The following is a 17,989-nucleotide window of genomic DNA, read 5'->3' on the forward strand; positions in this document are numbered from 1 at the left end:
AGACGGCTATGAACGAAGCTATCCGATTATGTGGTTCCCAAACTTAAAAGCGCTGCGCATTTTGCACACGGTAAAGCTGGGGCCACATAATCGGATAGCTTCGTTCATAGCCGTCTGGTCCATTGAATTTATCGAAAGATTTTGTCGTTGAAAAAAAACGGCGATAATATTGATGTTTATTTCGGCTGTTGCGTTGTTTATATTACCGTTGAAGTTTAAAATTGACCATCATCGTGAAGAATTATATCTTCTGTGTCGATGGACCAAAGGATTATGTGAAAATATTGGAAATGGAATAAAATACATGGTGATTATGACGGTAGGGGTGCGGATTTTTTCCGGCGAACATTTTTATCTTGTGTATTATTATAGTTGTTGAAATATGATTTTTTTTCAAAACGGCATATATTAAGATTTTTTGATATATATGATCAGTACATGTCCTGGGATTGACAAATATGCATTTTATTTGGATTTTAAAGGCGTTTTGAGCTCCAAACCCCAAGTGTCTGTGGTAAAATACACTAAGATACCACTTGTACTACAAAATGCCTCTAACATCTTATAGGGAGCCAAATTCTCAAAACCAGTCCTATCTATGATACGTTGAACCACGAAAAGAATTTCTACACTAAAAATACATTGTGTAATATAGAACTTAATGTTAAGATTCTTTTAGTAACAAAAAATGTTGAAATTTTTATACTGCACACACCAAATGAGTTATTTACAGTTCTTTCTGATTTCGAGTGTCATAATCCTGACCCACTTAATTATGCTGAAATATCACTCACAGGGAATCTTTGTTTTAAAAAGATCTTTTTGTGTGTTTGTTAGTTTCTTAAAAAGTCAAAGTTTAAACAAGATCTTCTCCTAAACCACTTAATAGATTTGGACAAAACTTTAAAAGTTATATAAATTGTTCCTGGGGCCTGATGCAAAAGCAGGTCAAAGAGGCTACAAAAATACTTGTAGACAGTGCACTCAACAATTCTCAGTAAGAAAAGAAGGGGCATAACTACGTTAAAAGGTAACTCAGGATAAAAAATTTAATGACACCTTGGGGACCAATTAGTTTACATATATGTACGTAGACTTACATACATGTAGTAAATAGCCTTTAAAATAGTTTTCTCTAAAAGCTAAGAGCATAAATATACGGCACGTGGCACCACTTTGTGGTCATGTTAGTCATTCCCTGGGGTCAAAATTGAGAGTACACTGTGGGTCACTAAGTTTACATAGACAAATGACTTGGAAAGCACATTTATGTCTTCCTGTGTTAAATATAATGCCCAGAGCTTCGATTTTGGCATGGAGTTCTTTTCAACAGCCGTCATAAAGATCGATTATATTTTGAAGCTGCCATAAAGATAGATTATATTTTACAGCCGCCATAAAAATGGATTACATTTTACAGCCACCATAAAGATGGATTAATTTTATAGCCGCCATAAAGATGGATTAATTTTATAGCCGCCATAAAGATGGATTAATTGTATAGCCGCCATAAAGATGGATTACATTTTCATAGCCACCATAAAAATGGATTACATTTTTTATTTCATGCTTTCCAGTGTTTTACTGTAATTTTAGATGATTATATTCTGATAAACCACTAGTGAAATTTATAAAATATTATACTTTTCACTGTAGCCGGACTATATCTGAATGCGGATGAAAAGAATATCATAACTTAATGGAATAACAGGCAAAAATAAATGCCGTCATACGTAAATTTTGCTTCATCATACATCATGTTAAAAGTGTAACAAAATTAGAGAAAGTTAAACAGAACTATATTTCAAATTTGATGATGATCATGTGACGTCATGATGTGATGACGTCATAAAGGAGAATGCACGACGTAACGCGGCAAAATAAGTATCACTTTTAAAGCATGAAATAAAGAAAAGAAAATTTATTTGTTTTACATATAAGATTGAAATAAATTTCATTCATGAACACTAGCTATTAAATTTTCACGAGTGGCGTAAAAAATATTGCATCTGGTGTTCACTCAGTGAAATATATTTTAATCTTACATGCACAACAAACAAATATCCTCTATATAGCCGCCATAAAGATGGATGATATTTTACAGCCACAATAAGGATGTAGAGCCGGTGTAGTTACACCGCCATAAAGGTGGATTATATTCTACAGCCTCAATAAAGATTGATTATATTTTACAGCTGCTAAAATGATGGATTATATTTTACTGTGCCATAAAGATGGATTATATTTTACAGCCTCAATAAAGATGGATTGCATTTTACAGCTGCTACAAAGATGGATTATATTTTACAGTTGCCAAAAAGATATATTATATTTTATATCCACAATAAAGATGGATTATATGTAACAGCTGCCATAAAGATGGATTATATTTTACAGCCCCCATAAAGATGGATTAAATCTGAAAGCTGCCCTAGAGATTTATTATATTTAACAGCCGTCATAAAGATGGATCATTTTTACAGCTGCCATAAAGATGGATTAGATTTTAAAGCCGCCATAAAGATGGATTATATTTTACAGCTGCCATAAAGATGGATTATATTTAACAGCTGCTATAAAGATGAATTATTTTTACAGCTGCCATAAAGATGGATTATATTTTACAGCCCCCATAAAGATGGATTAAATCTGAAAGCTGCCCTAGAGATTTATTATATTTAACAGCCGTCATAAAGATGGATCATTTTTACAGCTGCCATAAAGATTGATTAGATTTTAAAGCCGCCATAAAGATGAATTATTTTTACAGCTGCCATAAAGATGAATTATATTTTACAGCCCCCATAAAGATGGATTAAATCTTAAAGCTGCCCTAGAGATTTATTATATTTAACAGCCGTCATAAAGATGAATTATTTTTACAGCTGCCATAAAGATGGATTATATTTTACAGCTGCCATAAAGATGGATTATATTTAACAGCCGTCATAAAGATGAATTATTTTTACAGCTGCCATAAAGATGGATTATTTTCACAGCTGCCATAAAGGTGGATTATATTTTACAGCTGCCATAAAGATGGATTATTTTTACAGCTGCCATAAAGATGGATTATATTTTACAGCCGCTATAAAGAATGATATTAAAAAGAATGATATAATTACTTTAAAAGAAATCCGCTATTCCCACTTCACCTCCATTCACACACATTACTAATTCACTTTGCAAATAACTTTATCTAAACATCTGTGTTTATTTATATAACTTTATAATAAATTAATAATTATCTACATATACATAACTATTAACAATGCAATATAATTATGTTACAAAATTTATCCCGACAAATCATCAAAACTAAAGCTGAAACAAGAACTGGGTACAAAAATAATCAAAACAATATGTATAATATACAGCGTATATTACTATATAAAAACAAAATATCGTCTTAATACCTTAATACATTATTGGCTAGTGACATTGCTATAAATTAAAAAAAAGTCAATGACGGTTATAAAGGCAATTGTTCCTTATTTCATATGCATATTTACATAAATAATGTCAACAATAATATAAAGTAATAATTTATGTAATGAACCGAGTTCTTTGCAAAAACTGAATCAGGTTATGAAGTGTTTTACATTTAATAATTGACAACCTGATTGATTTTTGGTATAACAATACATTGAATGCAATATCACTTAAATGCTCAACATTTTCAACTTAAAATTATATACTGGTGTGGGTTATGGATTTCTTTTTACCAGAGTTGGTCTCCTTTCAACAAGAGGAATTGAATGTTACGTTACATATTACGTTACATATTTCAATATTTCAGGGTGTTTACATTTTACTGGTTTTCCACAGGGGCTCGAGTCAGAATTTTGCAGTTTCTGACTGGTTTTATGTGATCTTGTCTTGCTCCCCTAACCCCACCTAGTACACTGTAGTCCCACCCCAGATACGTAAACGATTTAAATGATCATATGGTAGACATCTGCCTTCTTAATATTAAACAATTTTAGCACAAACTTAAAGTCATTCATCACTTTTACTGCAATTTTGAATATCTTGTTATATTTTGTATTAATATTTGATTATATGACTCAATTTCAGCATTATTTCCTGCTATTCAACAATATTTCCTCTGCGGTTAAAGTTTACAATTATTATATATGTTTGCCTTCTATACATCAAATAGTCAACCATTAAATTTGATTTATTTCCATTGAATATTCAACAATCTTTGTCTTAACCAATTTAATGTTCAACAATACAATAAATGTACTTAAATACACTGTTTAAAACTCATCATCAATAAGTGATAATAGTATCAAATGTCAATAAATTATTTCTTCAAGTTTTTATTATTTTTCCTTTAAATATTCTTAGGATCTTACTTTCCCCCTGTTATAATTCAACAACCTTATTTTTCCTTTCAATATTCTTACATCATTATTTAACCCTTTCAATATTCTTACATCATTATTTTACCCTTTCAATATTCTTACATCATTATTTTACCCTTTCAATAGTCTTACATCATTATTTTACCCTTTCAATATTCTTACATCATTATTTTACCCTTTCAATATTCTTACATCATTATTTTACCCTTTCAATATTCTTACATCATTATTTTACCCTTTCAATATTCTTACATCATTATTTTACCCTTTCAATATTCTTACATCATTATTTACCCTTTCAATATTCTTACATCATTATTTTACCCTTTCAATATTCTTACATCATTATTTTACCCTTTCAATATTCTTACATCATTATTTTACCCTTTCAATATTCTTACATCATTATTTTACCCTTTCAATATTCTTACATCATTATTTTACCCTTTCAATATTCTTACATCATTATTTTACCCTTTCAATATTCTTACATCATTATTTTACCCTTTCAATATTCTTACATCATTATTTTACCCTTTCAATATTCTTACATCATTATTTTACCCTTTCAATATTCTTACATCATTATTTTACCCTTTCAATATTCTTACATCATTATTTTACCCTTTCAATATTCTTACATCATTATTTTACCCTTTCAATATTCTTACATCATTATTTCACCCTTTCAATATTCTTTCATCATTATTTTACCCTTTCAATATTCTTACATCATTATTTTACCCTTTCAATATTCTTACATCATTATTTTACCCTTTCAATATTCTTACATCATTATTTTACCCTTTCAATATTCTTACATCATTATTTTACCCTTTCAATATTCTTACATCATTATTTTACCCTTTCAATATTCTTACATCATTATTTTACCCTGTCAATATTCTTACATCATTATTTTACCCTGTCAATATTCTTACATCATTATTTTACCCTTTCAATATTCTTACATCATTATTTTACCCTGTCAATATTTTTAACAATCTTAGGTTTCTCCTTCAAAATTCAACAACCTTGTTTTCCCATTTATATATTGAATAACTTATTTCTCTCCTTCGAATATTCAATAATTATGAAGAAGAAGAAAATTTTATTTAACTTCTACATTTACATGTATCTCGTTATACATCAACTACATGTAGTAATATATATAAAACATTTTGTCACGGTTGGTATTCAAATGAAAGAGAATAATTAATGTTTCAGTTTATACAATATGGAGAATAAGCTCTAATAAACATGAATTATAGATATTGAATAATAGCAATGTTTCACTAATAAAGTATCTTACAGTGAATATAATGAATATTGTTATAGTCGTCTAGGATATGAATTCAATAAATCATTTCTTTTCTTATTGGCTAAATAAATAAATTTTCTAATATTGTTAAGAACTGATTTATTGTTGACTTCAGCATTTCTATGAATTTGTACATACTGGGTCTATGTTAAAATTACGTTTAATTAATCGAATTCTTAATTCATGGTAAACACTGCATATAAGAATCAAGGCACAGAAGGCGCTGAATTTGTTTGAGTCTTAGAATACCAGAAAGGTGAAGGTTGTGAGATTATAAACCAATTTGTTTTTGTATAGTGCCACCAATGCTTTCCAGTGTTTTAACTGTAGTAAATTGGCTATAAGACTAATTGCAACACTGATATTCATTTCAATGTTTATTTGACTTAAACAATTTAAAAAAAAAATGAGTTGCCTTAACTGGGATTTGAACTCCAGACCACTCGCTTTCTAAGCGAGCGTGCAAACCCCTCGGCCACGGTGATGGCATGAAGAAAACCATATTATTCTAAATTAGAATTTGTATTCCGTAAAAACCTGTTGTTTAACACAGATGTAAATAATCATGGAGCTTACTATAAGCATGTATATCTATAAAGAATAAAACAATATTAGAAATCTTCAACCATTCGGGAATTATTTTGCTTGAAAAGTAATGCGCCTGTCATTGACAATCTTTACGCAGTGATCTCCTCTAGAGAATTTTTCGGCGTTAGTGTACATATAAAGGGAAGTAACCGCTTCAAAAAAAGCGGACTACTTTTAACAACATCAGGGTCTGAAATTTTGCTACCATTATTTGTTTGGTCTGACGACCCAAACAAATAATTAAATGATACTCGTCTTCAATCTCGGAGCATTGACACACTTGGCATAATCTTTCCTGTTTATCTATTCTATTCCTACCATATCTACCTGTTTGAATTCTAAGATTATGCGAAGAAATTATTAAACGCGTAATACTACTCCTTAGATATTTAGATTTGATAGTATTTAAATAATTTTCAAAATTTAAATCTGTTTTTAGTTGAATATAAAGAGTGTTTAAAACATTATTATTGTTTAAATTATGTCTAAAGGCACAGATAGGAAACAAAATCTTTAAAACAAATATCCTAATGAGTCAACCCTTTCTTTCTAAATATAATATCGTTAACTCCCCCGTCCCACCGTGAGACCTGTAACATTGAATCATAACCTTGTTTCTCCACATAGCTCTTTAACCCACCTGATGAGCCCACATCATGAACATACTCTACTGTTAACATCTTTATATTCACCTTATCCCATAGAATGGTCTTCAATACATTTAATTCATCTCCTTCCACATCTAGACTAAAGAAATCCACAGTCAACTGATCTAAGGCTAGGAGTATGGAATAAAGGGGAAAGCACTGAATTTGAATCTCGTCTTTGGCGATATTTTGCTTCTTTATCCAATTCTTGGCTTCCTGGTTGTGGACAACTCGGCCTCTGTTGAAAGCTTTGTTGAATGTCATCTGAAAAGCAAATATAAATTTGTGTTTTAAGCATGGAAAAGTGATTTAACGTCCAATTTCCATCTCATTTTCTGCTATTTTATAGCTGGAATTTTCGTACGGGTATCCTTTACCTTAATGCTGACCTTACAGCTTTATTATAGTTAAAATTCATTATGACCAAATTACACTTGGCCAAATTTGTTAACTTTTGTGTGTACATTTGGTACTTTAAATCTCTGCTCATATCATTTGAACATTTTGTGACACAAATGAACTCTTGGCAATACACAATTGACATCATTGTGCAAAGATTTACATGTATTTTACTGAAATTATAAAAAAAGAGGAAAAAAAAGGAATGAGTAATTCTCAATATATCAATGTACATGTATTGTCTATATTTGTCATCCAATATAACTTACATGTACTACATTTGACATCCAATATTGATAATCATGGTTGATAATTTCTTTGGACATACTAATTATCAATTATGAGGTTGATATTGACACTTTATTATCTGACTTATACATCTTACCTCACAGTTTGCAAATAAACTAGGTGTCGTAGCTATCAATATACCAAAACATAAATAATGCATTGCTCTTTGTTTCAATTTCATTTATTTATTCACACAGATCATACAAACATGACAACATGAGGTAATAATACAATTACATGTACATAATAAATGAGGCTTCAGAATCAGTATCAAAATAACATGATATATAAATTGTTAACATAAATATTGCGAGAGAGTCAGTATTAAAACAAATACTTCAAAAGGGTTCTCCACTACATTAAATTTATACAATTTTTGGCTCATTTGAATCTTAATATAATTTCTTTAATAAATAAACAAAGTTTTTTGTAATCTGGAATGTTAACATCAGTGTTAGTCCGAGTGACACAAAGAAGTCATTGCTACTCACAGTGGGACTTGCTGTCTGCTACAGTAATATGCTGTTTATTCATTTGCTTTGTTTTTGCGCAAATTTTAACACAGTTTTGGTCATTTCTTGGTGACCAGTCCACCTAATTAGGATTTCCTGTCTGATAACTTAAACCATTAAATAATTACCAAAAAACTCTCTACAAGTGACTTTTAATACATAAATCCCACATGATTTCTGAAACAGCAGTGAAAGACAAATGAACTTTTGCTGAACTATACCAATTGAATTAGTGCATCTTTAAAAAAAACAGACAAAATAAAATATAAATAAAACTCTATTGATGATTATCAAAGAAAATAATTGTGCTGTATTACTTATTGGTTTTAACGATTTTTGGCAGGTTGTGTATTAACTAGGGTAGTGCTGCCACACAGTAGGTTAGTGTTGCCACATTGTAGGTTAGTGCTGCTACCCTGAAGAGTAGCGCTGCCACACTGTAGATTAGTGCTGTCATCCTGTAGGTTAGTGCTGCCACACTGTAGAGTAGTGCTGTCACCCTGTAGGTTAGTTCTGCCACACTGTAGGTTAGTGCTGTCACACTGTAGGTAAGTGCTGCCACACTGTAGAGTAGTACTGTCACGCTGTAGGTTAGTGCTGTCACGCTGTAGGTTAGCGCTGTCACACTGTAGGTTAGTGCTGTCACACTGTAGAGTAGTGCTGCCACACTGTAGAGTAACGCTGTCACGCTGTAGAGTAGTGTTGCCACACTGTAGAGAAGTGCTGCCACACTGTAGGGTAGCGCTGTAACACTGAAGGTTAGTGCTGTCACACTGTATAGTAGTGCTGCCACACTGAAGAGTAGTGCTGCCACACTGTAGAGTAGTGCTGCCGACCTGTAGGTTAGTGCTGTCACACTGTAGGTTAGTGCTGTCACACTGTAGAGTTGTGCTGTCACACTGTAGAGTTGTGCTGCCACACTGTAGGTTAGTGCTGTCACACTGTAGAGTTGTGCTGCCACACTGTAGGTTAGTGCTGCCACACTGTAGGTTAGTGCTGTCACACTGTAGGTAAGTGCTGTCACACTGTAGAGTTGTGCTGTCACACTGTAGGTTAGTGCTGTCACACTGTAGGTAATGCTGTCTCACTGTAGGTTAGTGCTGTCACACTGTAGGTTAGTGCTGTCACACTGAAGGTTAGCGCTGCCACACTGTAGGTTAGTACTGTATGCACACTGTAGGTTAGCGCTGTCACACTGTAGGTTAGTGCTGCCACACTGTAGGTTAGTGTTGTCACGCTGTAGGTTAGTGCTGTCACACTATAGGTTAGTGCTGCCACACTGTAGAGTTGTGCTGCCACACTGTAGGTTAGTGCTGCCACACTGTAGGTTAGTGCTGTCACACTGTAGGTAGTGCTGCCCGATGTAGGTTAGTGCTGTCACACTGTAGGTTAGTGCTGTCACACTATAAGGTTAGTGCTGCCACACTGTAGATGTGCTGCCACACTGTAGGTTAGTGCTGCCACACTGTAGGTTAGTGCTGTCACACTGTAAGTTAGTTTGCCACACTGTAGGTTATTGCTGCCACATTGTAGAGTTGTGCTGCCACACTGTAGGTTAGTGCTGTCATACTGTAGGTAGTGCTGCCACACTGTAGTTAGTGCTGTCACACTGTAGGTTAGTGCTATCACACTGTAGGTTAGCGCTGTCACACTGTAGGTTAGTGCTGTCACACTGTAGGGTAGTGCTGCCACACTGTAGGTTAGTGCTGCCATCCTGACCCTGTAGGTTAGTGCTGCCACACTGTAAGTTAGTTTTGTCACACTGTAGAGTAGTGCTATCACACTGTAGGGTAGTACTGCAACACTGTAGGTTAGTGCTGTCACACTGTAGGTTAGTTCTGTCACACTGTTGGGTAGTGCTGTCAAGCTGTAGAGTAGTGCTGTCACGCTGTAGGGTAGTGCTGCCACACTGTAGAGTAGTGCTGCCACACTGTAAAGTAGTGCTGCCCACACTGTAGGTTAGTGCTGCCACACTGTAGGTTAGTGCTGTCACACGGTAGGTTAGTGCTGTCACACTGTAGGTTAGTGCTGTCACACTGTAGGTTAGTACTATCACACTGTAGGGTAGTGCTGTCACGCTGTAGGGTAGTGCTGCCACATTGTAGGGTAGTGCTGTGCCACACTGTAGGTTAGTGCTGTCACACTGTAGAACAGTGCTGTCACATAGTGACACTGTAGAGTAGTGCTGTCACGCTGTAGAGTAGTGCTGCTACACTGTAGGGTAGTGCTGTTACCTTTTGACACTGTAGGATAGTGCTGCCACACTATAGAGTAGTGCTGTCACACTGTAGAACAGTGCTGTCACATAGTGACACTGTAGAGTAGTGCTGTCACGCTGTAGGGTAGTGCTGTCACGCTATAGGGTAGTGCTGTCACACTGTAAGACAGTGCTGTCACACTTTGACACTGTAAGGTAGTGCTGTCACATTAAAGGGTAGTGCTGCCATACTGTAGGGTAGTGCTGCCACACTGTAAGTAACAAATACCACCACCATTTCTTAGGCACAACATTTAATGTAAGTGAATATAACCATCAATAGTTTTGCAAGTGAATATTTGGGCTAGGTTTGAAGGACTCTTTCAAGGAGTATACAATTTATAATGTGGGCACTTTTATGCCTCTTGACCTTCAACTTGAGCCAGCACAGTGAAGGCACGAGCTCTGTCCACATCTGATATAGGAACACAGAATTTATAGAGCGGTGACGATACTTTCTGACATTTGACCTTCAAGGGTGACCCACACACAGGCTGGCACAGTGGCAGCATAATGCTCCGCATATAACCTTGTCAAGATGAACATTTGGTCCATATTTGTTTATAGGTTGACTGACCAGCACAACATTTAAGTACACAGTGTACAATGTGATTCCAGCATAGTCACCTACCACCCATCCCCTTTATGTTTGCGATATCACCAAAGCCTAGTAGCTTGAATTCTAATAATATCCTCAAAACTTAAATTATGATTGGCCATAAAATTGTATCTATTGAAAATCTTTTTCATAATAAGTAAAACTGCCTTATAACCATCAGGAGTGCTTTAATGCTGGCTAAAATCAAAGGCAAACAATGTTATATTAATTAATTATTTTTTATGTGTTTTTTTTCAATAACTTTGCAGAACATTGTCCAATTTTTATGTAATTTTTTAGTGTTTTATACCTGCAAGTCTACTGTTTTTATGCTTTTTAGCACACTGGTTTATATTATGCCCCCTCACTATGAAGTGTAACAGGTTTTTTACTTCAGACACTTTCTGATGTCCGTCATTTTTCCTTATCTTTGAACACTGGGGCTATACAATTGCTACAATAATAGGTTTGGTCATGGACATGCTTTTGTTGTATCTTTTAGTCAGGCATACTCAAAATGTTTTTCTATGAAGCCACTTTTTTTAGAAATACAGACTATGCTTTTATATGGTGTGACCATTTAATTTGCACGCTGTAATGGTATTCAGATGACCGTTTGCAGGTGCAAATCAGACGGTTACCTTGGTTATATTATTGGTTATTTAGCATAATGACATACATGAGAATTAATACGTAAAGTCACTGTCTATGTTGTAAATGTTTTGTGTTTAGAAAACTAGCAAGGCTATATTGCTATTGCTGTAACTGAAAGACATTCATGTGTTTGATTTACTATATTTATTTATGTGTATCTGCAATTTTGTATTTATATTTTAACTTCTCAACATTTATGAATAATACATATTTATAGCATTTTCCTTGTATAAAATATGCAGATACCCTTATCTTATAAAGACCTCTGCAGAAATGATGAAAACAAGGGATTTTCTAAAAAGTTGGTAGCAGTTGGACTTTATTGCTTTGCATTGCCTTTTCGAACGAACCATACACCACGCCTTTTCCGACCAATAACTAAACAACATTTGGCCTGAGGTTGGTCCAGATTTATATTAGCCCCTTATTTATTTTGGGATCAAATGTTTATGTCACTCTGGCCTTGAGCTAATAAAGCTTGTTAAGTAATTACTGTATTTATTGCAATTTTAAACAACATACATCTAATTGAATTTCTATCAGGCTTAAAACTGACTATTGCAGACAGGTGCATTTTATATGAAGGTGACAGCTTATACAGGTTAGACTGTAAAGGCCGTTAAGACCATATTCGAATCGTCAGTTAAATGCTAGTCATTCTTATATGATTATCACATATTAAATTCAAGTGATATAATTTCACATTTACTTTGCTATTTGGCCTATTGCCTTTTGGCTTGCACTCTCACACCAATGAGAATGAACTTGGTCAAATAACAATGCAAAATATGAAACCTGAATAACTGTTATCTGAATATTTATATTATAATATTTCATGTCACATCAAACAAGATTCATTGACTTACCAATGCTGGATATGGTTTTGGATTTAAGCAAGAATGCATAGAGAACGCCTTTCTGTTCTTTGTCTTCAAAACTTTATAGTTTTCTGGATCAGCTTCTATGAGTAAACCGTTCCATTTCCTTACTTTCTCAAAGAAGAGTGTGTTTGATCCTTTCTCTCCATTCAAAGCTCCACATTCAATGTAAAACCCACCCTCCTGAAAAAATGTCGAAGAAAAATTGGCTACAGACTTGGAAGTTGTAATGAAAAAAAAACTTTCACACAGAACTATCAAGATTCAAATAACATTTATAATATATAGTAAAGTTTTGCTATAATTGAACCATAAACCTGCTGAATCTATGTAATGGATTTGCCCTGCTTTAAATTTGAAACAATTTATTTATGTGTTAGATTTCAATTTCAAAAATTCAAAAGTGTGGTACTTCCCCAAGGATCCCAATATCCCCATGTAACAAAAGCTCAGGTTTCTCAGTCAACGGTGAACATTTACATTAAAATCGCATACGTCATGATGACTATATGATCAATTCTCACATTTGACCTTTGATCCCTGCATTTGACCTTGACCTTTGAAAATGGGGCCTAAATTCTGTACCTCACAATGATGAACATTCTGCCAAGTTATATAACAATGGCTCCATGCTTTTTAAAAAGCTTCTCTATATGGAACACTGTTTTCCTCTGATCTCCAAGTGTGCCCTTGACTTATGACCTAGAGATTGCCTGCTTCATGTGTTCAACACTACATCACATAATGGTGAGCATTAATTTTTGTTTCAAGTAATAAAAAAGATTTATCCATGCACGGACAAAATGCTCTGTTTTAAATCATCTCTGGTGACATTTCATGGATGATATTTCAAAGGTTCAATATTTTACCACATAGATAGTTAAATCTAATGTTTCTTTTAACATTCAGCCACAGTGGTCAACAAGAGAAAATATGTTACGTTAATATAAAATGAAACATATATCATATAACTTCATCTTTATTTTACTTACCATATAATTTAATCTGCTATCAACAAAAGGGGTCTGTCCATTGGAGAACTCCAGTCGTTCTGGATTCAGAAGGTTATATGGTGCTGTTGAAGGTGGCTCGATGTAATAATCTCTTATCAACTTTATAAGCCGTGGGTCGTCTTGGCTTACCTTTGCTTTGTTCAGTTTCATCATGGCAGCCTTATAATCAAACGAGCTGTTTCGAACCATGGGTATAGTCATAGGTTGAAAATTTTTAGAATGTTCGGCATTTTTACGATCTTGTGAAAATACTCCTTCCAAAACGACTTCATTTGTGACGCCAGGTTTATGCTCATCAGACAATGGTCCAGTCTGGTTCTTGTATATTATATAACAAAGGCAAATAACAGCACTTGTACCGGCTAAATAACCCACTGTATATGGTCTCATTTTCCTCCTCTTTTATTTTCACCTAGACAGAAACCTTAAATAACAAAATAAATCCTTTTTATTTGTCATTAAAAAAAATCAAAATTAACAAACTGAAAACATAAAAAAATCCTATAGAATAAAATAGACTTAGAAAGGATAAAGGAAATAAAACATACTTCCGTAATACATATATTTATCAAAAGCTGAATATTCCTTCATGTATATTAATGATATTATTCCAGTAATATATCCAATACATTATTGACCGCAGATATATTTTTCCATACGCACATCTAAGCATGGCACTTTATTTCAAGTTTGTCTCACATACTTGATCAGTTGAGGGCTGTTCAAAAAGTAAAAATACAATAAGGTCTTAAGGTGGAGTGAACGCTAAATTTGCTGTATATATTTCACGCCATGAACAACATCGCTCGATTTACAATAAATATACATTTTTAATGAATTAAAGTATACAACTTAAATGAATGACAAGACAAAAACATAACTATACTTACAATTAACCATTTACATAGGCCTTTCACTCTATATTGGAAATGCTGTTCGCTCGTTTTCCCGTACGCCACAATTTTGAAGTGGAGCGACTATTTATATGCAAGGAAATTAACTTTTGTTATTTAATTAAGAAATAGATGTAAAAACAATGTATTATTTTGTAAATATACAATTATTATCATACAGGCATCATATGCCAATGCAATATTACAATTCACCAAAAAATATATTTTATGTTTTCGAAATCGGAATTAAATGCTTGTAAGTGAATTGTTTTAATGATAAAGAATAGACAAAATAATGTAGTTGTTTTTATTTTGCCCTCCCCCCTCCCAATATTGCTCTGATTTTACTTGTAAAAATAACGTATTAATTAGTTGAACCCGATAACGTTGACATTATTCGGTTTTAAACTTTCAAAATATATTTTTATAGTAAGATTTTCTCTTTCATGAACCTGCATTTAAACTGATGTTTTGCAAAAATGAAAGCTAAACTTGTAAATGTTATTAACAGTCATTGGACACATTGAAAAGTACTATTGATTTCACCAATTCACCCCATTTTAAACAATTTTTGCGCATTTCTATATATATATCTGTTTTTTTTTTTCAATTGCTATTTGTTCGCTCATTAAAACACTCTAATCAGCGAATTTGTTGACTATTTCAGTCCGTTGAATGAGAATCTTTGTTTAACTTAATGTTCTCAAAAAGCCGTGTGTGAAGAACTGAAATCCTGTTATTTGAAAAATACCTAAAAACAAAAAAAATAAAAGGAAATAAAAAATGCTTATTTAAAGATTCGAACCAGAGTCTCTACGTTCACGGAACAAACAATGTCACTACGCTAAACAGTAATTTTTTAGGTGTTTAAAAGATTTATGTTTTTTGTGAGAATTATCGACCCCCTATTTGTCAATATTGATGTAAACAGATAATGAAAGGAATAGCGAATTCAAGCTGTATTTTCCATACTGAGGTAATGAAAATGTGACTTCTCAATGTTTTTACGTTATATAATGCACTGTGCATATATGTTGTTTAAAATGTCTAAAGTATTTTATTTGTTATGTGTATGCTGAGGTCCACATGGAAGATCTATAACCTCGATCATTAAAGACGTTACTTTACTCTTTACTTTACGTATACTTTACGTATACTTTACTTTACTTTACTTTACTTTACTTTACTTTACTTTACTTTACTTTACTTTACTTTACTTTACTTTACTTTACTTTACTTTACTTTACTTAACTTCACTTCACTTCACTTCACTTCACTTCACTTCACTTCACTTTACGTTACGTTACTTTACTTATATGTGTGTATATAGTACAGAGATACAAATTCTTGCATTGCACACTTCTACATTAATGTACCTTTTATTTTTCATTATTTTTGCATTTATCAGACTAAAAGAAATGTAGGATTTACAACACCTCATGTCACATGCTTCACTTTTTTAAAAGATTTTTTCATTAATTACTAAATGAGGTTTATATGAAAACCTTTCAAACCTTTGTAATATTTGATACGGAATAAATGAACATGATCTTATTTGAATCGTAGCAATTATAATTTTTTATAAACTTAAGTATGATGCTGCATTAGTTCGATTTTCAACCATCCACCTATTGCACCACAATTCAATTCATTTTTTTGCATATACAATGTTCAACGCCAATGCACAACTTTTTGGCGGATGTAGTATACACTTGAGTAAAGTATGTTATTAGAAAGTTACCATTGTAGATAATACATACATTTAATAATTAATTCTGCAATAAATGACATTAGTCGTATACAATTCATTTAGATACTATCTCGGTATCAGCACAGTGTATAATGCACGCGCAGGAAGCAGATAGAGATCCTGTAACTCAACGTTTTATGGTTTTATATAATAAATTTGATGCTCAAATGAAGGTTTATCAATTTTGTTAGCTCCAAAAAGCAATATTTGTGAAGATATTACCGAATTTATATTCCCTGTAAATAAAGGGAGGTAATTTGAAATTTATTTTGAGTCTAAGCCAAATTTTCGTACATAATTATTCTAATTAAGTCTTCTGTCAATATTTCACTGCCTCTCCTCTTCTATAGCGAAACAGCTTATAGCCTAGATAGTGTATCACAATACTCTATAAAAGTGCGAAATTTGTCCAGCTGAACAAGATCTTACTGGACTGATGATGACACTGGTGATAATTGCCTTACAATTACATGGTAACCATGTAAATGATCACAGCTTTTTGTTACCATGTGAATGGTCACAGTTTTTTGTAAGTATGTAAATAGCAGGAGGCTTTTAAAATACTGAAGTTCAGCTGTCGATCAGTATTTGCAATACAATACAGTTTGCAAGTTAAATAACAATTTAAAGATCATGTAACACAATTTTTTCATGGTTTTATTTCATAAATATGATGCTCAAATGAAGATTTGTCAATATTTTTAGTTCCAATAAGCATTATTTATAAAGATATTACCCAATTTAACATTTCATGTAAATAAAGGGAGGTAATTAGAAATTTATTTTCTATAAATTCTAAGTCAAATTTCCAATAACAAATTAATGCATGGAATTTATTAATTAAATATAATGAGCACAAATAGTTTTAGTACACATTTTACATATTATTCGATGTTTGAAAATTGTTTTATTTGCATAATTATATACATATATAATTTTTAAAGTGTGGTATAAACTGAATACTGTGAAAATTACAATATATTTAAATAAATTCTCAACTTAATACTCACTTAAAATCTGCTAAAATTATTTTCCAATAGGGTACACTCAGAAACATTCCTAAAAGGAGGGATTGAGGCGAGAGGGGTGGGGCTGGGGATCATATATAGAACGTCGAGTTACAGTGATAGCCAGATCTGAGATGATGCATTATGAATACTTATACTACAATTTTGACCGACTAATTTTAAGTTACATGTATTACAAAAAGGCGCTAAATGTAAAAAATAAGAGTTTTGCTTTTTATTCTGTTTATTCTGATGCAGCAGATGCAAAACTCACCACTTTATTGTACACTGTGCCTTATCTCACATATTTTTATTTATGATGGTTCGGGTAGTTAAGATCCTTCCATTACATTTTCTATAGTTAATTAGATGATTAGGGTACACTTACCTGACTGAGTTTATCCACATGAAAGTCATTAAGGGGTCACACAGATGGGGAAGACGCAGCTATCAACAGTCCAGTGATCATATTTTAGAGTAAGTTATGTCGAATAATATCGGGAAAAAATATCTTATATGGATTAAAGTGTAGAACATGCTCATTATAGTTAGTAGCAAATATATATAATTATAATATTATATTGTCTGTTTCTTAACAGGCAAATCAGAGTTCTATAATGTGTCAACAATGGATTGTTATTATTATAAAATATAAAGATAATGTTAGAAATTGGTTATCAGTTACCATTTGAAGACGATGGCAGTGTTGAACGTGAAATAATTTGTCATGAATTAACAAAAAATTAACAAAGTGGTTCTTTGTCATCCATGCAACATACAAAAATACTACTACATTACTTCAGTACTGGCCAAA

At 32.7% G+C, this 17,989-nt stretch overlaps 1 protein-coding gene across 1 annotated transcript; it reads right to left on the minus strand.

Annotated features, from left to right (window-relative positions):
- Positions 1-6,101: 6,101 nt before the first annotated feature.
- Positions 6,102-13,959, minus strand: LOC132716200 (protein Star-like). Its single transcript, XM_060699410.1, has 3 exons — positions 13,505-13,959; positions 12,501-12,695; positions 6,102-7,190 (listed from the first exon to the last, which is right to left on the minus strand). Exons 1-3 carry the CDS (start codon positions 13,913-13,915, stop codon positions 6,807-6,809), a joined length of 990 nt encoding a protein of 329 aa, XP_060555393.1. The 5' UTR covers positions 13,916-13,959; the 3' UTR covers positions 6,102-6,806.
- Between the last annotated feature and the right edge of the window lie 4,030 nt (positions 13,960-17,989).

The sequence above is a fragment of the Ruditapes philippinarum genome, unplaced genomic scaffold (genome assembly GCF_026571515.1).
Source record: "Ruditapes philippinarum isolate M1 unplaced genomic scaffold, ASM2657151v2 ctg115_1_1_1_1, whole genome shotgun sequence".
NCBI classification, from domain to species: Eukaryota; Metazoa; Mollusca; class Bivalvia; order Venerida; family Veneridae; genus Ruditapes; species Ruditapes philippinarum.